General features: G+C 35.2%; 1 protein-coding gene across 2 annotated transcripts in view; it reads right to left on the minus strand.

Moving 5' to 3' along the window:
- LAMA2 (laminin subunit alpha 2) overlaps positions 1 to 26,411 on the minus strand; it is a 622,013-nt gene that overhangs the window by 342,563 nt on the left and 253,039 nt on the right. For both annotated transcript variants that reach the window (XM_078054754.1, XM_078054753.1), the window contains exons 5-9: positions 20,416 to 20,595; positions 17,013 to 17,102; positions 15,518 to 15,635; positions 9,419 to 9,597; positions 4,438 to 4,537 (exon numbers count right to left, since the gene is read on the minus strand). In XM_078054754.1, the coding sequence (XP_077910880.1) occupies positions 4,438 to 4,537; positions 9,419 to 9,597; positions 15,518 to 15,635; positions 17,013 to 17,102; positions 20,416 to 20,595 (667 nt within the window). The remainder of the gene's footprint in view (positions 1 to 4,437; positions 4,538 to 9,418; positions 9,598 to 15,517; positions 15,636 to 17,012; positions 17,103 to 20,415; positions 20,596 to 26,411) is intronic.

Genomic DNA, 26,411 nt, shown 5'->3' on the forward strand with positions numbered 1-26,411 from the left:
ACTTGGTATCAAAATCTAACAAAGATAACCCTAAATAAACATAATAAGAGCTAACAATTAAATAGCACTTATTTTATGCTAGGCATTATGCTTGGCACTACATACGACACATGGGTTAATTCAGTTAATACTCAAAACCTCAAAATGAGGTAAACACTATTATGTTTTCCATTTTACAGATGAGGAAACTAAGGCACAGAGAAATTAATTTGTTTGCCAAGATAGCACAGCTAGCAGATGTCATAGCCAAAACCAATTTAACATATGAATTCAGAGGAGCAAATCCTAAATAAAATAAACACCAAACTGAATCCTAAAGTACATTAAAAGGCTCTTACGTGATGACCAAGAAGATTTTATTCTGGTAATTTAAATATTGTTTCATATTAATAAATTCATTTTTAACATATTATATTCATAAGTCAAATGAAAAAGAAATCTGATAATTTCAATAAAGGTTGAAAAAGCATTCCAAAAAATTAACATTTACTTCTCATGTTAAAATCTCCAGACATTGAGACTAAGTGTAGATGTATTCCATACAATGACCATGTCTTTTTTTTATTATGTTATGTTAATCACCATACATTACATCATTAGTTTTTGATGTAGTGTTCCATGATTCATTGTTTGCGCATAACACCCAGTGCTTAATATCGTGTATGTTGTAACATTGTAATATTGCAAACTAGATGTCCAAAGACCCCCTCTTGGTCAGAACATTTGACAACACAGAATAAAGTTAGAGACAGATAGACAGACAGACAGACAGAATGACTGTGCTGGTTTAAAATAAGGAAACTCCTTGAAGATCAGAAACTACAAAATTAAAAAAAGAGAGAGAGAGAGAGAAGAGATTCTAAAGAAATAAGCTAGCCCTTAACCAGTATCTTTCCTGGAGTTGACTGACTCTGATTAACTAGACTAGAGCCCTGAGCATGGCTTTATGGAACAAAAGACAAATTCTAGGTACTACTCAAGTTAGGAGATCGTATCAGAGATTATATAAACTCAAGAATCCTGAAAGGATAAACTAGGACATTTACACAAACATGCACACACATACACACACACACACAAATCATGGAACACACAAGAAAATAAGGCCCCAGTGAATAAGTTAGCAGAAAAACCAACCCCCAGCATTAGGTTCAGATAGGTAACAGAGAATGTTACTAAGAGATACAGAATATAAAATAAATATACTTAATACGCTTAATGAAAAAAATTGTATTAAATATAGATCAATTTAAAAGAGACTACAGAAAAAACAGAATACAGCTAGAAACTCTCTTTATAAAATATACCAAATAAATTCCATACCGATTAAAGAACTAAGTATCAAAAAGTGAAATAATAAAAATTAAGAAAATGAATACATTTGTCTGATCTTGGGATAGATGAGAGTTTTAGAATTCTAAAGGCATATCAGAAATTCAATTAAAATATTAAAATATAATAATCTTGACATAATACCTTATTATAGCTAAAGAAGTTTTCTAAGTTGTAATAGGTGATTATATAAAAAATTTTAACGTTTCATATATAAAAAAAATCTTAATAATAGCGAGACACAAAATCTGTTTACGTTTATAACAAATTTAACATACGGTTGTTGTTTTTAATATTTAAAGAGCTCTTACAAATCTATGAGGGAAAATCCACCTTATACCAAAAGTAACCAGTTTTCTGGTAATCAAGTTAATGCCATAAAATACCATTTCCCACTATCTGGTTACTCATACTAAGAACTCTAAAGCATTAGACTACAACTTAGACTCTCCTAAAAAATCATCAAGCTAAACATAAAGATAAAAATGTATCATGGGAATGTGTCTAATTTTGTAACCCAGGTCTATATTGAATAATATATAATTATAATATTATAAACTTTGATTATTGCATTTCAATTTTAAAATTAGAAGAATTAATTAGGTCTCAAATTAAATATAACTGTATGATCTTGTTTGGGGGGAATCACTGATTTTTATTTTTTGTTGTATTTGGTTTTTCCAGCTTTATTGACAAATAATTGACATGTCATTGTATAAGTTTAAGATGTACAATGTTTTGACTTGATAGACTTATATTTTGTGAAATCATTACTACAGTAGTGTTAGTTAACACTTCCATCATCTCACATAATTTCATTTTGTGGTGAGAACAGTTAAGATCTATGCTCTTAGCAACTTTCGAGTATGTAATACAGTACTGTTAACTATAAGCCCCATGATGTACATTAAATCTCTGGATCTCGTCAGTCTTATAACTGGAAGTTTGTGTCCTTTGACCGGCATCTCTCCATTTCCCCCACCTCCCAGTCTCTGGCAACCTCCATTCTGTTCTGTTTTGTTTTGTTTTGTTTTTTCAATATGTTCAGCTTTTTTAGATTCCACACATAAGTGATATCATACAGTTATTGTCTTTCTCTGTCTCACTTATTTCACTTAGCATAATGCCCTCAAGGTCTGTTCACATTGTCACATAACGGCAGGATTTTCTTCTTTCCCATGGTTGAATAATATTCGATGATATGTATGACATATATATTTATGTGTGTATGTATATCTATATACCTATATATAGATGAACTTTGAAAAGATAAAGATGCAACTGACAGATATGCCAAGTGAGTTGGAAGATCAGTGGGGAGTATAGGGACTTACACATAGTAGGACCTCGAAAGAGGAGTCTAAATCTAATGGCTCATAAAATAATGACTTGAACTTTTTATTTAACATGATAAAGATACCATACATAAGAAAAATGTCTGAATAGTGGAGAGAAGGAAGGAAGCAGTGTGAATGAAAACATTTCTTTGTCTTTTAAGATGGAGAGTCAGTAGGCAATATTTAATGGTGATGAAAGTACTAAGAATACTATTTAGATATTGTCTGGAAGATAAGTTTTTCCAGAACTTAATAGAAGAAATGGCTCAATGTGATAAAATTTGGAAACGAGATTGGGGGATGAATAAGTTGAAGAGGATACTATTGCTATTTATTTTATTCTCTTCCCAATTGTTAAAATTTTACTTTTACTATGTATGGTTTTTATAATAATTGAAAAATATTTATACACAAATATCTTCACTAAAGCACTGGTTACGATAAACAAAATTAGAAACAATCTTAATAGCTATATAAAGTTGAGTGGGTAAATAAATTATGGTATATCCACATAATGACATACTATTCAGGTACTAAAACCAGATTTCAGAGAAACTCTCAACAGTTTGGGGAAAAACGCATTATGTGAAGTTAACACAAACATGTTAATAAGAGTATTTATGATGAATTACCACTGCATTGTATGCTTATTTTTCTACTTTTCAATATTTTATCACTTTTTCAAAAATAATACACTTTAAAAAGTACAAAAAATAAAAAGTACAGAAAAAAGTTAAATGACATTACTGAAAATAACATGATTTAGTTGTTACTACAAAAAGATAAGGAGCCATAAAATGAAAAATGACTTCAATAATTCACCATTTGAGATTTAAAATAATCAGAGTTTTAATTTTTTAAGATTTCAGACTGTAGGGTTTACCTTGATAATCTTACAGTTTTATAAAGAAACCAGGTAAGCTACACCGTGCCAAAGAAACATTGCCAGTGTTTTAACTTGAGAGCAATGGGAGGAAAAACCCTATACTGTAGCCATGATTTATTTTAGTCTTTCCTAAGAGAAGAATCCACTCTTAGCAGTATAAAGAAACTGTTTCAGATACGTCCTAATGTTCTACTTAACTGTGGCAAGCAACTCTCCTGGAAGTCGCTCTTCAACATTTTACATCAAGGAGTTATTTTGGCATTTGATTCTTCAATGTTTGGAGTTCATCACAAATTTCAATCCTCAAAGAAAGTATTTGGCTTAAATTTCTGTCAGCCTCTTTCCCTTCATTAACTCATGACTACTATCTATTTTTAGTCCTTTATGTACAGTTTTGCTTTCTGTACTATTGACTACATCTCGGTGTGTGATGTCTGTTCTCACCTCCCATGCAGCACACACATCCCTCAGTGAATGCTGTCTTTTCAGGCCTGAAACCACAGAAACTACAAAAAACAATTCAATAAATAACAAGACATTAAAAAATTATATACATCACAGATTTCTGATTGACCAGAAGATAGATGTGCATAGATATGTAAATATGTATATATGAATATACATATATATGCATATAATGCAAAATAAATTATTTAACTCTTTTTGCTTTTAAAGCATTATAATTAATTAATTGTAATTAATTTACAGGAAAATAATTATTGAGATGAATAAAAAACTGCTTCCTGGAAGGAACATTGATAGATATGAGAATAAAATTATTAAATGAATGAAATTCACTGCAAAATGTTACCCTAAAAATAATCATATCTGACTTTTCATTGCCCTTTTATCAAAACAACAGCTCTCTGCTATCGCTCTCACCTCGTCGAGCATGTTTTTCATCCTTCACACAGACTTCATTTAAGGAACCAACTGGATCACAATGGCATGGCTGGCATGGTCTTGGATAATTTGGAGACACCTAACAAGAATATTAAATGGCTCTTAGTCAAATGTAATAAAAACGTCAATATTTTTCAACTTGGCAAACTTCTAAGGACAAAATAAATTTAATAATATATATAGTAATAAATTATATTGAGAAAATTATATAGGAAATTATCTTTAATATATATTTGCAATTTCCAAAATCCCTTTCTTCTAAATAGATACACAAATGCAAAGAAGATAGTACAATATACTTCTATTTATTGCTACCTATATTCAGCAATTATCAAGATTTTGCCATATGAGTTCCATCATTTTTCATTCTTTGCTGAAGTTTAAAGAAAACTGCAGATAGAGTATTTTAATCCTTACACATTTCAGTATGCATCCTTCTTTTACAATCATAGTATCATTATAATAAATAAAATAACAATATTTACTTGATAGTCTCTAATATATATTCCTTAATAAAATCCTTCTGATTGTGTATGTTTTTCTTTTCTTACAACATAGTTCAAAATTAGTAATTTCCCCAAATTTATTTTTTAGGAAGTTTGTTCACGTTGATCATGATGTGGCTAATTAAAAATAGAAATTTATATTTGGTGCTGAAAAAAATAATATTAAGTAAGCAAATTAAACATTTGGCTTCCTGGAAAGACAGCATCAGCCAAGGGCAAACAATGTAGTCTCCACAATTAGGAAAATGTGAGCTCACATCTCAGTGTGCCTGCTGACGAGCTATGTGACATCATGTAACTTCTCTACTTCCTTGTGATGTGAGGATCTCAGTAGCAACTACAGTGATATTATTAAACTAAAATTAAAAGGAAGAACATATAAAGGATCTGATAAGATTCCTCAGATATATTATTCAATACAACTAATTTTAATGTTAAAATTTTTAATTAAACAAACCTAGACTATGATAATATGCTGTAATTTGTAATTTGTTTTCCAGATGCAATAGGATAAGAAGAAAAATAAATTTGCCTAGGGTGTACCTAAATACTGTGCACATGCTCTCTGTCTCTCTCTCTCTCTACTCTATATAAATAAATCTATTCATATAAATATATGTATTTCCCCCCTAAAATATAGCCATACATATGTATATATCCATACTTTATTTATAAATGTAAACTTGTTTACTAATATAAATCAAAGTGTTATAACTAGAGTTATATACATGTCTGATAGAATATCAATCAATCAGCTCTATTCACAGATCAGTTTTAAAATCATCATTTAAGACACATTTATTCATTCCCCATTATGAAGTAAGAACTGTGCAAAAGCACAGATAGGTAAGGCCTGGTGTCTGCCTTAAATAACAGGCTTGAAAGGCATTAATTAAATAAAATGTGCTAAGTGATAAAATAGATATACAAACAGAGCATTAGGGCACAAAAGAGGAGGGAGTAATAACACAACACAATGAAGTCAACAATGTTTCATAGAAGTGACATTTAGACTGAAGCTTGAAGTATGAGCAACAGTTTCAGAATAGGTATGGGAGAAGGGCTCTCTACCTAGGAAAAAAACACCAAGACATGAAAACAAAAAATGAAAAAAAAAAAAAACAAAACCCTCTGTGGACAAAAGACAAAAAATTTCTTTTAAATGAGATCTTGGCTGTAATAAATATGATTCATGATTCCAATGATGAGCTTGAGTAAATCAAAGTCTCCTAATTCATTATCCTTCTTTGCGGTAATTGGGGAAATCTGCCAGATTGCTGACCAGGAATCTTTCTAACATGAGATCCTATAAATATATCAACTTTGCACATGATTTTTAATTTCATTAAAATAATTCAGATTACTAATTAGTTCTCAAAATAAACATTGCATTATATATATTTGATTTAACTATTAAATATATGGATTTAGTAAATAAATCTTAAATCAGATTTTAGGACAATAATTTTTAAAATGTTGTAGAGATGTTATTTAGTTGACAACTGCAATGCAAAAAAATTTTCTTTTTATATCTTTATAAAAATGAAATGGACTTCTGGGGCCCTTGGGTGGCTGGGTCGGTTGAGCGTTCAACTCTTGATTTCAGCTCAGGTCATGATCTCAGGGTCCTGTGTTGGCTCCATGCTCAGTGGGGAGTCTGCTTCCCTCCCACTCTCTCTGCCCCTCCCTCTGCTCATGCACTTCCCTCTCTCTCTCAAATAAATAAATCTTAAAAAAAAAAAAAAATGAAATGGGCTTCTACCCAAATATTAGGCACTTGAGAGATTTGAATTTTTAACAAATAGTGTAGCATAAGTATTTTTATAAGTATTAAAACACCATAATCTAGGCTCCGATTCACTTAATTGACTTGTAATAAAAACATGAAGCTTAGGTTTTATAATGGCCGTGTCTTGTATGGTCCAATCTACTCTCAGATAGCAATTATTAATTCTGGACAAAATATGAAAGTAAAATATTTAAGGGCCTGGGAAATTAATCAAAAGCAGGCAGAACGTGGAAGAGTTTGAGGTTTGGAAGAATTTGAGGTTTGAAAGAAAAAAAATATACTAGCTGAGATCTACGTTCAGAGATGGGGAGCACCAAAATCTGCATATCAACACTCTTCGAATGCTTAACTGATCCCCTAATCATACATCCATTCAGGAGACTCCAAGGAATCCAGTGGAAAGTAAGAGCAGGAAAGCTCAATGATGTGAGTAAAGTTTTCAGGTCTGCATACCACAGAGTAAACAGAGATTGGAGTTGTCAACCAAGTTAGCAAGATTAGACAACCACCTTGAGCTTTTTTTTATTATTATTATTATTATGTTAATCACCATACATTACAACATTAGTTTTTGATGTAGTGTTCCATGATTCATTGTTTGCGTATAACACCCAGTGCTCCATGCAGAACGTGCCCTCCTTAATACCCATCACCAGGCTAACCCATCCCCCCACCCTCTCCCCTCTAGAACCCTCAGTTTGTTTTTCAGAGTCCATAGTAGCTCTCTGTTAATCTACCCTAACACAGTGTAAAGCAAGCCTCTACATAATCTAGTTTAAAACTACTAGAACGAATAAAGGAACTCAGATATAGGATATAACATCAATATTTGAAAATCTTGATAATAATATTAAACAATTTTAAAATTATTTTTTATAATAATACATAAATATACTGAGAATTAACAAAAGACATGCAAGATCTCTGTACTGAAAACACTGCTGTGAATATTTAAAGGACATATAAATAATTGGAGAGACATGCTATATTCATGGATTCCAAGACCCAATATTAGCGTTCGTTCTCTCCATATCTGTATTTAGATTCTATACAACAGTATCAACTAATATTTCTGTCATTGACAACTTCATTCTAAAATTTGTACGGGAATATGAAGAAATCATAATGTCCAAAACAATCTTCAAAAGGAAGAATAAAGTTAGTGCACTTAGGTTTCTGAATTCTAGACTTATTAAAGGTAAAGTAAATCAAGATACAATGCTATTAATGCAAGGATGGACAAAAAAATCCATGGGACAGAACTAGGGCTCCAGAAATTGACCCACATGATCAAACCACATGATTTGCCACAAATTCCTCAAAGCAATTTATTTATTTATTTTTTGAAGATTTTATTTATTTATTTGAGAGAGAGAGAGCACAAACAGAGGGAGTGACAGGCAGAAGGAGAGGGAGAATAAGTCTCCCTGCTCTGTGGGGAGCTGGATGTGGGCTCCATCCCAGGACCCTGAGATCACGGCCTGAACCAAAGGCAGAGGCTTAACCAACTGAGTCACTCAGGCGCCCTGCCTCAAAGCAATTTAAAGGAAGAAAAGAAGTACTTAAAAAAAAAAAATGGTTCTGGAACAACAGGTTAACCATGTAGATCTTAATCACTATTTTATACCACACTCAAAGATTTGCTTGAGATGGGTCATAGATCTAAAAGCTAAAATTAGAATGTTTCTAGAATTAAAAAAAATACCTTGGCTTGAAGGGAAACTTCACAAGATATAAGAATAGACAATAAGCACTTACTATGAAAATTAAATCCAAAATGGGATCAGCTGTAAATTTATAATAGAAGATCTGCAGTAGCACCAAGCATTGATAGGAATGACTTAGTGACTGACAAATACCCACTCGCCACACCCACTGCACCCACTAGAATAGCTAATTCAAAAAGACAGTCAATACCAAATATTAGAAATGATATGGAAGGATTGGAACTCACACATTTTTGGTGAACATGTAAAATATTGTTACTAATTTGGCAAAATGTTGGCAGTTTCTTATAAAGTCATATAAAGACATTATAAATATCCTATAAAACAAGTATTCTATCCCTAGATACTTATGCAAACAAGGTAAATAAAACTTGACCACAAAAACACTTAACATAATATATAAGTCTTTCTGTGGTCATGTTTTATTTAATATAAGCAGTGTTTTGTAAGAGCTAACCAAAACCTGAAAATGACACAAATATCCACCAACAGAATGGATTAAAAATTGTAGTACATTCATGCAAAGGAATAATACTCAGTAATTAAAAAAAAAAAAAGAACTATGGATGCACACACCATGGATAATTCTTTAAATGTTATATTGAGTGAAAGAAGGAGAACAAAATTGTATTCATTTTATGATTTCATTTTTATGAAATTCACTAAGAGGCAAAACTAATTTATGTTCTAAAAATCAGTTTGCCAAGGGGTGAGGATTGACAGGAATGGGGCACAATGGAACTTTCTAGAGAGATGGAAGTGTTTTATACCACATCCTCAAAGATTTATCCAGTTTCTATTTTGAAACACTTCCAATCACCTCTTAGAATTTGCAGTCAAATTGTTCAGAGAAGCTTTCAAAATTATTTTTCCATATAATACATCTCTGTATGAAAAAGCCAAAAATAACACTTTGTGAAGGAGAAAGCATACTTTACCCCTTTGGGTCTGAAGAAACCATCAATGCATGTCTCACAGTTTATACCAGCCGTGTTTTGGGTGCAGTTAATGCACACACCCCCTCCAATGTACTTTCCATGGATATTTAAACTCAGATTTCTTCTGGCAACATTTTCATCATAGTAGCATTCTTCAGCTTTCCCATGACAATTGCATGCTGCATTAGGGAAAAATAAATTCATAAACATTAATTTCAGGTTTCAGATATTGAAAATCATTTTCTGTTATATAATAGATTTTTGTACTCTATGAGAAATTATATTGCATTAGCATATATATATAAAATCAGTACAAAATTATCTAGAAAGTATTTGGATTTATTGAATATATTAATAAATTCATACTTTTTAATGGAACTTGAAATAATTAAAACCTATAAATTAAACTGAATCATATGAAACTGCCAATATTTGACTGATTTTATCTTACAAAACTGAAATTTCTCATGGTTCAACCCATAATTTCCTATTATGACACACAATAAATTATTGAACTATGGCACTGAATGATTAATATCCAGGTAATCTGCAATGGATAATTATTATATGTGAATCTCAGTGTTAGAACCTATGGGTAAAAAAGGACACTTAGGACATAGTTCCTTTTTGCGCTCCTGATAATAACTAAAACTTGGGTTTTTTTTATATGCTATGTTCTGTTTTATATTTATTGCCGCTGATTTTAATTCTCAAAATAGCTTTACGAGTTAGGGACTCTTTTCATCTATCAGGCACGGAGATAAAGAGAAGTGAAGTAATTATAGGAGGTAACCAAATCAGTCTTGTCAACCTCACTCTAAAGTGAGGCTCCTGAGTCTGCAGGGCTAACACCTGGCAAATCCCTTCAAGTTCTATCTGATAAGAAAGATGAACTGTATGATAAGTGCCAAGGAATCAGGACAATATGAGAGCTGGTTTGCTTAGTGGCTGAGATCACACTGTTTTGCATCAGTCTTGGTGCTCCAGTACTTAGTAGTCATGTGATGTAGGGAACTTCTTAATTTCACTTAGGCTCAGTTTCTGTAAACATGGAGAGGTCAGTAGTAATTACCAGATAGGAATATTTAAAAGCTTTAGGTGAGAAAATGCCTGCAGAATCATTAGCATAATGCCTTGTATATAAGTTCTTAATCAATTTTTCCCCCCCACTTCTTCCCCCTTGATCCTCCTTGTCTTCCAATCCCCTTCCCTTCTTCCTCCTCCTTTTCTGTTTCATGTCATACTATAGGAGCTCAGGGATATGAAAAAATTATTCCCCCAGAAAGAACTGGGTAAGGCTTTAAAAAAAATGGGTAAAATTTATTTTAGGATGGGAACTAGGGAAAAAGATATATTATGCAGAATCTCCTTCCACAGATGCTGAGTTTCTTAGATGTTCTTACATGGATTTCCACATATGTGTGTGTGTGTGGGGGTGGGTACATATGTGCATATGGGTTCATGTGTGGGGCACACAGCTTAGTCTCCCTCCCCCCCCCACAGAGGGAAACATTTATAAACTGTTCTGAACTATTTCCAAATTTTTACTAACAGTAAATAGCATACTCTTTCTCTATTAGCATATGTTTCCCCTAAGGCTACACAGGGTACTTCTTGAATGGGGTGTTTAACAGATCCCTATTAATGGGTAATTATATTGTTTCCAGATTTCTCTTTCATAAGTAACACTGAGTACATACTAGGAGAACAAGGAGGTGGGAGAGGATTGGGGGTTCTAATGTCATACTGCTTCCCATTTGTCATATGAGTGACTCTGTGAAGAAAATTTAAACCTTGGTGTCATTTTTTTTTTTTAAGATTTACTTATTTATTTGTCAGAGAGAGAGAGAGCACAAGCAGGGGAGTGGCAGGCAAAGGGAGAAGGAGAAGCAGGCTCCCCACTGAGCAGAGAGCCCTACACGGGGCTCCATCCCAGGACTCTGGGATCATGACCTGACCTGAAGGCAGACACTTAACTGACTGAGCCACACAGGCGCCCCACTTGGTGTCATTTTTATGCTTCCCTCTTACGGATGTTGTGAGAATGCAAAACACCCAGTGGAATGGCTGGCACCCGGGAAATACTCCACTGCATAAATGTTAGAAGCAGTCGTAGTAGTGATTATGTGCTCCTGACAGAGTCCTAATGTGCTCTGTACAGCTATACAACGACATCTATAGGCGAAATTCCTACAAATATAATTTCTAGTCAAATTTTAACTTCAATTAATTTGAAAAATTTCCCTCCAAAAATGCTATGTCAGATTATTTTCCTTCCAATAGATATGATAAAACTTTAACTGTAGCCTCACCACCACTGTGTATTATCAACCCTCTTAATTAGTTCCTGGACATAGTAAGCATTCAGGTATTTGTTGAGTGAATGGATGATAAGCTTTGATAAGTTGAAAAGAGTATTTTCATTGTTTTAATTGGTACTTCTTTAATTATGAATAAGTGTGATAACCGCTTTAGATCGTTTTGAGTCTTTTCTTTTCCTGAGAAATGCCTGTTTTAATCTTTGCTCATTTTTAACCAGTTTATTGAATTCTTTCTTATTGTTATAGAAGATGTCTTAATATAGTAAGAATATTAACTCCTTGTCATGTTGGTAGCAAATAGCTTCCCCAGTCTGTTGACTTTGGTTTAGAATATAAGATTCTTGCTATACTGATGGAAAGTTTTCAAACTTTATTCTAGGGAACCTGTAGTCATAAATATAAATCACTAGGCATTAGAAGCAGTTTTTTATCTTTAGGACAATACACAAGAATTCTTAAAAATCCTGTTATAAAAATACATTGCAAGAAAACAGGCAAGATTCCTGCTTCCAGTTTAAGTAGAGGGAAATATAGAGGAATGCAAAGTGATTCTCACATTATTTAGATTTAGTATTTAAAACCATGAGCTAAGTAGGTAAAACACTGAGGCTGGGGGAGCCCTGCTTTTCACATTCCATGCAGGGCCCTCTGCCTACAGCTTCCGTGGCTCTTTTCAAGGCCCTGCACCTGCAAAATTCCCCATTTATAGCCTCAGAGAACACGGATGGTACCCACTCACAAAGAGCAATTTTTCACTCTGCCATCAGCAGTTTGCTATTTCACAGAATGTCCAAGACACGTGATAGAAACGTCTTTAGTACAGGCTTAGCAAGGGAAGAAATATTCTTTGCTTTTTAGAGATATACCCTGCCTTAAGTAAGCCAGATTGATGAAAATCCAAATTAAACTCAAATGAATTAGTAGGTAATTATTCATTTTTATAGAAGGATCTGTCATGTTACAGAAGGGTTTTTCTACATTTTAAGGTGATTGGAACACAATTCAACTTGGAAAAGAAAATTTTCATATAAGCTTTTAGGAATGCATACATAAAAGCATGATATTTATGTAAGGTTCTAAGGTTTGGATTCCTATCTTTAATTTGTGGATAAAATAGAAAAACATTTTTTTTTTTCAGTTTGGAAATACAGCCTCCCATCTGTCCCATAAGAAATAATTTTCAGAATTCTACTATTTAAAAAATGTATATAGTAACAAGTGGCAATGTGCTTCTGTGTTGCTTTGTCCATCCCAGTCGCTCACAAATTTGAGCTATACTTTTTGTTTCCTTGTGTAAATATATATACACAAATGGAGAGTGGTACAGGATTTTGCAGATCCACTTTACAAAACTAGAACTGTGTGAGAAAGTCAGGGGCAACAGTAAGAATCCCTGCCCTCAAACGCTGCTCCCACTTGGGATTGCTGATATTCCACCAGAGGAAGAGAAATATAATTAAATTTAGAGATATTTGAGAACATGAGTGGCATTTCCATTAAATTCACTCTTAGGAATGAATGTCTGCTCTCACTGGGAAAAGCTGAGGGATGGTCAGGAATGGGGTAGGGGATAGGTGAAGAAAACAAAAGCTGGGACTCCGGATGCCCCTTTTACCACAGTATGTGGTAGTGGCCTATTTCTGCAGATATAACTCAGTAACAATGGGTGATTTCTAACAAAACATCTTCACAATCAGGCAGACACAAATCAAAAGGCAAAAAAAGGGCACCTGCGTGGTTCAGTTGGTTAAGCGCCAGCTCTTGGTTTCAGCTCAGGTCATGATTTCAGGGACGTGAGGTAGAGCCCTGCATCAGGCTCAGTGCTCAGCACGGAGTCTGCTTGGGATTCTCATCCTCTGCCCCTCCCCCTCTATAAAACAAATAAGCAAATCTTTTCTAAAAAAAGGTGAGTACAGAAAATGGAGGGACTCAAGGCATTGATAATATATGCAGAATCTTAAACTCGAAAGAAAATATTTTATGGTTGGGGGATTTTATGACTAAAGTTTGCTATGATTCAATAGTTTTAAGAACCTACCATGTCTGACACATGATACGTGATAAAATTTTTTTCAATAAATATACAAAGTTGGTATTAGCTTAAAATGTCTACCAAGCCTGTTTTGGGGGCCATATATACCTGTGGAACTGAAAAAATGTAGCTAGGACTCACTAAAATATTAATATTTGAATTTAACTGAATTGGGCTTCGTGGCTAGTTTGGATTTATAGCTCAGCACAAGTCTTTGTTTTTAGGTCTTGTCTTGGCCTGAGCAGATCTCCAGAACACAGGTTTCTCTAGCATCCCTGTCACCATGTTGGGCCAGTTGACAATTTTAGGCTACAAAGTCATCTGCTACACTTCTTGAATATTTCCCGTCTGAAAAAACTGGACATATGGGGTTGTCTTCAAAAATGATAACATTCAAGTATTAATGAGTGTTTGTTGACACATATTTGCACAGCCGATTTTTTACTATTTTTCATTACTGGCTTTTTTCTTGGTTGTCACTGTCCCATAATTGTTACAGCATAGTTTATGCTAATGAATATCACTGGTGCCATTTCTAGTATTAGTATCTTATACTGTTATTAATGAGAAACCATACATTTAAAATATTTATTATTACCATTAAAATATTATTTTTCTACAAATTTGATTTTTTTGCCTTCTCTGTTACCTCTTACTCTCATATTCTTCCCAGCTACTGTGCCCAAACACCACCCTTTCCTAAGTATAACTAATGAATCAGAGTGTTTTTGTTTTGTTTTTTAGGCAATGATATAGCTCTAACTGGAAAGGTATAATCTCTCCTCTGTTTTTTTCTCCATTTAGTAGATGATTGATATATAAAAAGCTGTCTACTAGGGGAGGAGCTACAAAGGGAGAAGGCAGAAGAATCTGGAGCTATACTGGTTTCAGAACCATTTTACAAACATATAAACATGTTAGAAAATTAGTCTCTATATAGTGTAGGTTTTGCTGAGTGTTCATTTGCATTTCCAGCGGAGTGTGTTTGTGTGTGTGTGTGTACATAGTTGACCCTTAAACAACATGGGTTTTGAACTGCATGGATCTACTTATACACAGACTTTTTAAAATAAATATATTGGAAATTTTTTTGGAGATTTTTGACAATTTAAAAAACTCACAAATGATCCATGTAGCCTAGGAATACCAAAAAAATAAGAAAAAGTTAGATATTATTGTAAGAATACAATGTATCATACATTATATTATACATATATAAAATACATGTTAATTGACTATGTTATTGGTAAGGCTTCTGATCAACAGTAGACTATTAGTAATTAAGTTTCTGGAGAATCAGAAGTTATATACAAATTTCTAACTGTGGGTGGGGGTTGGCATCCCTAACCTCCACTTTATTCAAGGTCAACTCTGTGTGTGTGTGTGTGTGTGTGTGTGTGTGTGCGTGCGTGTGCGTGCACGCTTATATAATGCTTATAGCTTGAGATTTACTCTGATGACAGTATGTGTACTTTTATAAAAAGTATGCTTTTACTATGCTTTTATCTATTTTTCGTAATGCCCACACAGTGGTAAAGTCTAGGTGTTTAGTAATATTTGTCAAATTAAAAAACAAAACAAAACAAAACTGAGTAAAACAGCAGGGTAAAAGAGCCTACCAGCTATTGCCTTGGATAAAATATATAAACTGGAAACATGCACTTACCTAAAATCACCACATGTTTATATTACCTGTATCCCAGAAAAGGAAGAACCACATATGTTGTTGAATTCTAAGGAACATACCCTCACATTCTGTTTTAGTCAGAAAAGTCCCAGCTCGCCAAGGTTTCTGATGGAATCCCGGACAGCACTGATCACAGCTATCACCACATGTATTATGCTCACACTCACAGCGGGATTTCTAGGCAAAAATTAGGGGGAAAGCATAATTTTAGTATTTTTGGAACCACAAATGAAGGGCTTTCCCCAGAAGGTAGAAGGAAGAGAAGAGAGAACTTCGAGCCCACGTGCCAAAATGTGAAATTCCTGTCCTTCTGGAAAGGAAGAACTACCAGCCGTGGGAGTGGACATAGTTGATCAACACCAGCCTAAGGAGGTCCAGACAGGTTCTAGAATCGCTGGGCTCAAGTCTGAAAGAGAGCACAGGCCCAACTGAGATCGATCTTGAAGACTGAACTCCTTACTCTGATTCCTGAGTTCTATAGGTTTTCTGGTTTGGTGTCCACTTTAAGGCAAAGTACCGTTAACATTTAAGGTGTGGGAAGAGGAGAATAGATTCCTAGGCACCTAAGGCCATAGGTCTAATAGAAATCTAATGTCCCAGGACTGAATCTCCTGTCTGTGTGTGCTCCGAGTACAGTCCAATTCATCGTGTGGAACCGGGCCTGCAAGGCTGCCTTGTGGGCTCTCACAGCTTGGGGAACACGTGAGAGACAACACCCACACCCTGCAGAGAGCTGCACCACGGACTTGCCCAGAAGGATAGGCCAGGGTATTTGAACCTTCCCTAGGAAGTCACATTATGATGCATTAGTCAGAAAACCAGCTTTGAGAGAAATACCATTTGTATTACGGTTTTAGAGGAAAAAAAAAATCTGTACATAAGTAACTATGTTCACTGATCTTACTACTCAATATGTTTCTTCCCTATAATATACAATAGATGATTCTGTATTTCACCAGTTTATGACTGAGAAAAACAGATATCCATTCATCTTCTTTTTAGGTGATGCTTATTTAATACATGGGCATTAATAAAAAATTCAAGCCAAAAGCATTCTAGCATTTTCTACCTGGCAGTTTCATCACTCTCTTGAATACGCTCTTCAATTCCACGCCATATCACCCCAGCCCTACCTCAGCCTCCTGTTCCATGGCCTTTCCTATTTACTTCCATGTGCAGTTTTCATTTGTTTGCATTAATTTTTTTTGGTGAAAACTTTTAAAAAGAAATGGTCAGGTTGATTGATGGCAGGCATTCTCTAAAGTTAAATCATACAGCAGGCTGTCATCACTAGAGAGGTTTCAAAATAGATAGACCAGTTTGGAAGCCTTTTTGGAAAAAAAAAAAATTAATCTGTTTTCTGATACTGTGGTAGCTGACTTCAAAGTCTATCATCCTAACTGCCAGCTCTGCTTCACCCCGGCACGGCTTTCTGTTACACCGTCTAACTGGGGACCTGACATCCATTCACAGCATTCCTGTCGGCAAAGCGGCTCATGAAGCATTTGACAGTTGAGAGTTTCATTTTGCTAAGCATCCTATAAATATACATACATTTGTCACCGGATCAAGTGGACAAGCCCTGGCATGACCATAGCAGATGCACATCCCTCCGACCGAAATATCCTTGACCGAGTAGTAATACTGCAAAAAGCAATCCAGAGAGAAATCCTGTTAAGATGACTGCAAGGTGTAAGTAACAAAAGGGAACATTCGCTTAAAAATGTTACTTTCTGCTTTTATCCTTAGTTTGAAGCACGAGGGAACAACGGAGGGCTCACAAAAGGTATCGAGTTAACTCCTTGCACTGTGATCAGAGCCCAGAGAAAGAACGCTTCTGATTTATGTTTGGTGGGCATTTGAGACATTTCCTTCCCCCAGACATATAAAGTCTATGCTGGAGTATTTATTATTGAGGGCAAGTTGTTATGGCGGGGTGGGGGAGGGTAAGGGCAATAACTCTTCGTAAAAGTTGTTTTACGTAGTTCTGTGAAAGAAAACTTCCTTTATTGCCATTATAGGAAGCTCAGTGTTCATTAATCACATGCGGCCTGTCTTACTCAATGGATTTGAAGAAACTCAACATATTTAGAGGAAATCATGCTCGTAACAAAACGTTTCTTAACCATATTAAGAGGAAATAAAAGGTAATGAACTGCAAGATTGATCTAACATAATGTAAGAAGTAAACTACATAGGTGGGACACTTGCTATTTTTTTCATTTTTATGTGAAAATGTCCATGTGATTACTTTCTTATTTGAAATTAATATAGGGCTATGTCTTTAATTGTTTTAATCTACCCACCTATTTTTAAAGATAATTTATAATTATAGTACTGGACTATTTAAAAATTTTAATTAATATGCACATAACATTTTATAATTGTGAGAATACATTATCTTATAGAATCCAAATAATCATCTCCGTGGTAGATAGTTCTATTATTCTAATTATTCACATTAAAAGACCCAGCAAGGGGGCGCCTGGGTGGCTCAGTCGTTAAGCGGCTGCCTTCGGCTCAGGTCATGATCCCAGGGTCCTGGGACCAAGCCCCACATCGGGCTCCCTGCTTGGCGGGAAGCTTGCTTCTCCCTCTCCCACTCCCCCTGCTTGTGTTCCCTCTCTCGCTATGTCTATCCCTGCCAAATAAATAAAATCTTTAAAAAAAAATAAAAATTAAAAATAAAAAACCCAGCAAGAATAAGTAGGTGAATACAAATCTGAGTTCCCTAGTTACAAATTCCCTTTTTCCATTTACTTCTTTTATTTTTCCTGTTTGTTTTTGTTGTTTACATAGAGTATCTTTTATAATATTTTTTGTTACTTTTCTTTCTTGATATACCTAGACCTGGAACTTGAAATGAAACTAGCCAGAAGTTTAGGTAATGTAAAAGTCTGCTTTTCACTAACTTCATCACTTAATAATATAGAAATGAATAGGGATATTTGCTCAGAAAGCTGACACAGTATTTTGTAGATGCTTTTAAAATGGGGAAATTTGTTTTAAATATAAATGCATAATGCTTCACTTTTGAGTCATGAAGAGCTGAAATTCAATATCCTATTTTTATATATTTAAACTTATATGTAGTGTTTACTGAACTTGAGCACTTTCAAAAAGCTTATTTATATGTTGCATTTTATTGCACTATTTTAAAGGCTCACGTACAATGAAGTTATAAATAATAGATGTGCATCCAACCCCCACTCTGCCTTCTGCAAAAGATGATAAAAGGAACATATTTATTTACATTGATTTTTTTCCTCCGTTAGATATGCTGTCGGAAAAGATTAAATTTCACTTCAAAATTACTCAGTCTTCCTCAGGGTATATTTTTAAGTCATGTCAACATAATAATAAAGGTGATTTTTTAAACAAGAGGCTAAACATTGCAGTAAAATAATGATTACTTCTGCATAAGATAATTTACAATACGCTGAAATGTAATGCAAGGTAAAATTATTTCAGGTTTGGAAAATGCAGGGCACTAAAACATCCAATGTGTGTTGTATGAGGATAATCAAACTTTAAAAGTTATTTTTGGGATGATGGAGTGGTTAGGTGTGGGTAAGTTAAGTAATGAGAAGAAAATATACGTAAGGGGTATTCATGAACTGTGAAAAGTGCTGCCCTTCGATATTCACTCTGCTGGTTCAGCGATTTGTAACTGGTGGCAGTAGTCAGACTTTTAGAACTAAGTGCATTGTTCTAGAATTAAGTGCTGTGTCTCACAATCTCAGTTTCTCTCTACAATCCTATTTCCACCTTCACCTCTAGTCATAGAGTATTCTGTTAGCACAGATTTGCTTTATGGATTTAGAGTTGAATTGATAACAATGTCTTGGTTGTACAGGAGCCTATAAGGAGTGGGACATAAACTAGTGAATGTGGTAAGGAATAGGTAAGAAGAAAGGCAATTGTTACTTTAGTAACCTGGACTGATCTGCTATGTCATAATCCATAAATTCTACTTTAACGTTGGAAAACAGCACTCCTGTTAGCTCCTGTGTTCAAAGATCTATTAAAAGGAATGCCATCACCTTTCCTCCCCGATATTCTATTTATAAAAGACAATAAAACAGGGTATACAATCAGTTTTCCGCCACAGTAGAGCTTTTTAAAACTATGCCTTGCGATTCATTAATGAAACATAAAGTTAAATTATTTGATTGGGCAAAATGGTCCACAGAATAGCAACATTAGATCACCTAAAAACTTGCTAGAATTATTGTTTCTCAACTCTGCCCTAGACCTACTGGGCCAGAATCTACATTTCCACAATATCACCAGCTAATTCTATTCACATTAAAGCGCAAGATACAAAGGTGCCTGGGTGGCTCAGTCGTTAGGCGTCTGCCTTCTGCTTGGGTCATGGTCCCAATGGTCCTGGGATCGAGCCCCACATCGGGCTCCCTGTGCTTCTCCTTCTCCCACTCCCGCTGCTTTTGTTCCCTCTCTCTCTGTGTCTCTCTCTGTCAAATAAATAAATAAAATCTTAAAAAAAAATTTTAAAAAGTGTAAGATATATTGAGATGTGTATGTGCATGTGTAATAACTGAATTATGATAGAAAATATATTTCTTAGTGTGGATTGTGGCCAAAAATGTTTCAAAGCCACGGCACATCCTGAAGTAACTCCCCAATGGCAGTTATGATAGTAGTTCAGAACACCTAAAGTGACAAAAACAAATTCAGTCATCAAAAATAAGATTATGAACTAGGCACTGCAATCTTCACTTTAGGAAGAGGAAATTCAAGTTTAAAAATGTTAAAAAGTTTGATAAATGCTACATATCTAATAAATGGCAGAGCTTGGCTTTGAACAAAGGAAGGTTATGTTGAATTTTAGTCTGATAACAACCACTCCTACAAATCACTGAAAGAGAGCTTTTTAAAATTACTTAACAATTAAAAATGTCATTTACAGGCTGCGATATGATTCATCCTAACTTACTCTTCGGGTGACAATCGGGTCTATTTCTCTTGGGTCTTTGTGAGCAAACATCATCAAATCAGCATTCAAGGTCCGGATCCTCTGAAATCTCAGACGAATATAGCGAGCAGAGGTAAATTCTAGCAGTTCAGGAGAAGGGTCATCAGCACTTGGTCTCCCATTGATCAAAGAGATGTGAATCTACACAATATGGGAAATAATTTAACAATTGAGGTTACCAAAAATGAAATATCTGGCTTTCTCTGATTTTTTCTTGTGAAAATAAAGTTAAGCTTCACATCTCCCAATTAGGCAGATGCAGGTTGATATTTACTCACTGGAATATAGTGTACTAATTGAGGAAGTTTACAGACCTTCTAATATACATATAAGCAATTCATTTGTTTATATTTTAGGCATTCTCTATATACTGCAATTCCCCATATTCTTTTTTTCTAAGGCATTGCATCTACTTGATTTTGCTAGGATTTCCATAAAATCTTAAGTCAATCATTCTTTTTCTGAAAATTGTTATGCCCTAAAATTAAAGAATCTGCTATATAGTGGGAAACCAGAAAAGTTGGTTTTTTAAAAAAGTTACAAAATTTCAGATAATAGAGGAACTTAAAGTACTTCTAAGATTGAAAGTATCGAATTATACAGCCTTAAATATATACAGCAAAAATTGACACATTAGAAGAAAACTAGACAAATCTACAATCACAGTGAGAGATTTCAAAAGGTTGTTTTTTTTGTTATTTGGGTTTTAGAAATTGATAGATTAAGAAGACAAAATAATTAACAAAGATTTAACATATTCTATGAAAAATACACTCTACGAAAATACATTGAAACCTGGATGGAATCGTACATTTTTAGGAAAATAATTCCATACAATTAACACGAGAAGAAATAAAATCTAATCATGTAAAAAATGGAGAAATTAGCAAAGAACTACCCTCTAGAGGTGCACAAAGCCCATATTCTCTCACGGGCATCTCATGAGAGTAGAGAATTCTGATGAGGAAAAACTGATAAAACCAAAAGTATTCCTATTACAGATAAAGATATTGTTTCCCTAATACCTGAAGAGCTCCTATAAATCAACAACAACAAAAAGACCAACGACTAACACAAAAACACAAAACTATACAGGGACTATTCAAAGGAAAAGAAATAGTAGTGGCCATTAAGCTTTCGATAAGACAGTGAACCTCATTCATAATAACAGGACTGCTCATTTAAGTTTTTTTTAAAGATTTTATTTATTTGATTGAGAGAAAGAGCGAAAGAGAGAGGGGGGGAGAGGGAGAAGCAGGCTCCCCATGGAGGGGGAGCCCGACGCACACTGGGATCATGACCGGAGCCGAAGGCAGATGTTTAACAAACTGAGGCACCCAGGAGCCCCACGACTGCTCATTTAAAATACAGTAATAAACTGTTTCCATTTTTTCATGTTGTCAAAACCCCAAAATACCTACAGAACTCCCTCACGGCAAGACTAAGGAGATACAGGAATTCTCTGACACAGGTGTGGGAGGCACAAACCACTAGGAAGGTGAATTCAGCAATAACTATCAACATTACAAATGCCTAGAATTTTGGCCTAGAAATTCTACTTCTGGGAAATATCCTACATATATATATTCCTACAGCATTTTTTTGGTAATAGCAAAAGACTGGAAACAATCTAATATCTGTCAATAATGCATGGCTGGTTAAATAAGTTATACATCTATACAATGAATTACGTGTATGATGAAAAGGAATGAGGAAACCCTCAATATACTCAAAGGAAGAAGTACAGTACTTTTACTTTTTCTGTCCTTGGTAAATGCAGTATTCTCTATGTGATAAATTAAATCAAAATTGTCCAAAAACTTTAAACTGGCAGGTTTTAGATGGAAAACATACACATGGAGAGAGACAGACAGACAGACAGACAGACACACACACACACACGCTTACAGGAGGCTAAAGAGACAGGAATACAAGAAGAGAAGAACGTGTGCTGGGCTGAGGGCGGTCCGTACATACACTGAGAAACCGTGACTTGAGGTCACCCACTGGAATTCTCATCCACTTTTGCAAGACGATAAATCATGTGTGTTAATTATGTTTTTTGACAGGAGAGGCAATGATATGTATTTCTATTCCTATCATCCTGCATTTAGATAATCCCTGAGAGATTTTACAAACTGACTGCCAATAAACTACTGAATCACTAGAAAAATAAATATAGCAAACTCTGAGATGGGAAACTAATTCTGATGCCACAAAGAATAAACTCAAAATGGTTCAGGATAAAAAAATATGAAATGTCCCAGCTAACTGAGTCTACCTTGGATATTTAGTGGAGAATAAATTCATTTAACACATTTGAGGATGAGAGAATGCAAAATCTTCTAAAACACTGAACCTCAATATACTAAATACCCTCCCTCTAAGGTAGGAAATTCTAGAAGACTTAAGTAGGACTTGCACATTCCACAGTTCTGGTATCTAGCAGGTGAGCCAGAAATATGTTTAAAATTAAGTTGTCTCTATGACTTGAGAATGTATCAATTAAATGTAAAGCTTGAACAAATAGATGCATGAAGCAATTAAAATTAGTCCCCCTTAGAGATTTTGGCATCCAAGAAATCACCAGTGCCCTTGAATTCATGCTTAAGTTTGTATCTTATCAAACTCTCCCTTCATTGCTTCCAAAAGTACCATTTGAAAGAAAGGAAGACATCACCACAAGTCCAGGATTAATGTTTCTGAAAATTATTAAGGTTTATTTGGTGTAAATGCTATGGGAGCCATATCTGTATTGTATACGGAATCAGAAGTTCCTCAATTAAACATACAAGAACTTTAAAAAAAAAAGTGGTGCACATGTTCTCATTTAGGTTAATGAACCATATGATAGCGACATAAAGGATTCGGCAAAAGAACACTTCTCCTCACAGCTTTGGTATTTTCATCAAGCTACTCTGCCAAGAGATCTTGTGAGTTAGTCCCAAGCTGTTTCTGGGATATAAAACCAGCCAGATGTTTGGCCATGTTGTGTGCAGCGTCCTTCCGTCATTTTTCCCACTCTCCTTCAAAATAAATCCTAATATTAGATAGGATATGTCCACTGGCACTTTGCTGTGTAATTCCAAGTCCACCGGATAGCTTTGCATACTTCCTGATCTCCTGGGGGGGTGACAACTGGAGGGTGTCTATCTTCAAAAAGATGAAAAGTGTCAGTCCTTAAGACCACCGCTGCCTTGCTGAGAGGCCGTGGGAAGTCTGTGGTGGTCTGGTGTCTTCTGAAATGATTTCCATTACAGACATGTTGGAGAGTATATGTTCATGCTGTCAAAGGAATTCATTCCAACTGAAAATATCAGCCTGATTAACAGCCGGCTTTTTAGATTTTAAAATTACACACTTCTCTGAAATTATTTTCACAGATAAATAAAAAGGAAAAAAAAAACTCAAGAGAAATATCCCTTTTTATGACCAAACGTCTAAGTCAATATTATACTCTACCCATCCTAATAATTCTGTTTTTATTCGTTGTAAGCATACTATTTAAATCACATTTCCTTTGCAGATGGATAAGACCTCTGTGCCTCCATGGCGTTTTTACTTTTGTGATTAGAATACAACTTAAAAGTAGTTTTCACAGCAAATAATCAATTTTCTAGTATGGATAATTGCCCCTTATTATTATGTTTTTCTGTTTATATTATTGCATCTGCTTTAGATTGCTGGAAGAGCTATAGTCCTAATATGTTCCCCAATGATACAAGTTTATTGAGTGAATGGATGGGTGTGAGAACGATCATTAAGGATCATTAATAATCATTAGAAACTTGGAAAGAGTAGTGGAAGAGGATGGCGTTGACAACGTGCTGTGTGGTATCCTTTGTTCATACATTTTACAAATCCCATTTTTATCACCGGTCTTTAAGTGTACCAGTGGCATAAGAACAACAAGTTGAAAGTGAGGTGATCCCAGGAGATACAACAAGAAAATCCACGTGTGTAGGATGAGATCAGCTGTCTGTAGGCGTGGCCAAAGAATCTGTACAGAAATAAGTGGCTGAGACTTGTGGGAACCCCTTAAACCCAGTCATGCTTAATATGATGTTTCAGAGAGGGAGAGTAAGATTATAACAACTTTGAAAAGGGAGCCTAATCACTTTTATTTTATCCTGTGAGGGGGAAAAAAGCATGTATCTGGTGAAAGGGGGTAAGCTGTGTGAAGCCTAGGAAAAGGAGATAGTGCAGTAATTTGTCACTGTGTTTCTAGCACAGAGCAAAGGCTCTGGTTCTGGCTCCGGGTGGTCAATAGAAACCCCCAGATGATCGATTTTCAGTCCTGACCATACTGGATCTGTTGTAGCATTTAAAACAATGGGTTACTCCCATGACTTCCAGGACACCACGCTGTCCTGGTCTTCCTACCCCTCCGGCTACCTTTCTCCCTCTTCCTCACTGCTTACTACCTCCCTCCTTTCCTCCCTGACTTTCTAATATTGGAGCAACACAGTATCGCGTTTTTGGCCTCTTTTTTTCTTTGCTATCCACACTTACTTAGTGATCCCATCAAAGCTCACCAATGTATATACCATCTGTAATTGTTTATATGATTAATGAAAGTAAAACACACCCCGTGGCAAAAATACATACATACATACATACATACATACATACATACATAGCATCTATACTGATGTCTCACACACCTGCATGAATCTCCAGGCCTAACCTCTCCTCTGAAGGTCAGAATGCAGACTCCAACTGCCTTCTGGATATGCTGATGTAGCTGCCACATAGGCATCTCAAACTTATATCTCAAACTGAATTCCTGATCTTCATCCCCACAATCTTCCCAACCTCACTGAATATAAGAAACAGCACAGAGGATCATAGGGGAAGGGAGGGAAAACTGAATGGGAAGTCTTCAGAGAGGGAGAAAAACCCTGAGAGACTCTTAACTATAGGAAACAACCTGAGGGTTGCTGGAGGGGTAGGTGGGTAGGGGGTAGGTGGGGTAGGTCATTGGGTGATGGGCATTAAGGAGGGCACGTGATGTGATGAGCGCTGGGTGTTATAGGCAACTGATAAATTATTGAATTCTACATCTGAGACTAATGATGTACTATATGTTGGCTAATTGAATTTAAATTAAAAAGAAAAGATAAGGAATAGTGCAGAGGACCACAGGGGAAGGGAGGGAAAACTGAATGGGAAGAAATCAGAGAGGGAGACAAACCATGAGAGACTCTTGACTCTGGGAAACAAACTCAGGGATGTGGAAAGGGAAGTGGGTGGGGGGATGGGGTAACTGGGGGATGGGCCTTAAGGAGGGCACGTGATATGATGAGCACTGGGTGTTATATGCAACTAATGAACCATTGAACACTGCAGCAAAAACTAATGATGTACTATATGTTGGCTAATTGAATTTAAATTAAAAAAAAAAAGAAAAGAAAAAAAAATAATTTCATCCTTTCACCTACTCAGTCCTCCAAATTGGAGTCCCGCTTGACTGCTTTTGTTTTCTCTCTTTAGGCATCCAATTTGTCCGCAAATCCTCTTGGCTTTACCCTCAAAATATATCCAGTATCCAAACACTTCTTACCACCTCCCTTAAAACCATATTGCTGCCAACGTTCATCATCTCCCCCTGCTGCCCCCACCGCCCCGGGCACCACAATAGCTTCCCAGGAGTTTTCCCTGCTACCACTCTTATTTCTGTACAGTGTACTTGCAACCATAACAGCTGGTTTTTTAAAAAGTCTTTACTAAATGTTTCCATCAACTTATTCTCTGTATTCCCTAAAAACAAAAATCACAAGTTTAATATTAATGATGTAAAATACTGTGCACCAAAGCCAGCCCTCGTTATGCTGCAAGTTGGTCCATGTTCTCTTCACTTCTGTCAGCCAGGTGATCTTTAGTAATTCCGGCAGAAATTCCTCTTCAACAGATTATATGCTAGAAGCAAAAGCTGGCTAGCAACTAACCAAAGTAGT

Source organism: Halichoerus grypus, chromosome 9 (assembly GCF_964656455.1).
Source record: "Halichoerus grypus chromosome 9, mHalGry1.hap1.1, whole genome shotgun sequence".
In the NCBI taxonomy this organism is placed as follows: domain Eukaryota; kingdom Metazoa; phylum Chordata; class Mammalia; order Carnivora; family Phocidae; genus Halichoerus; species Halichoerus grypus.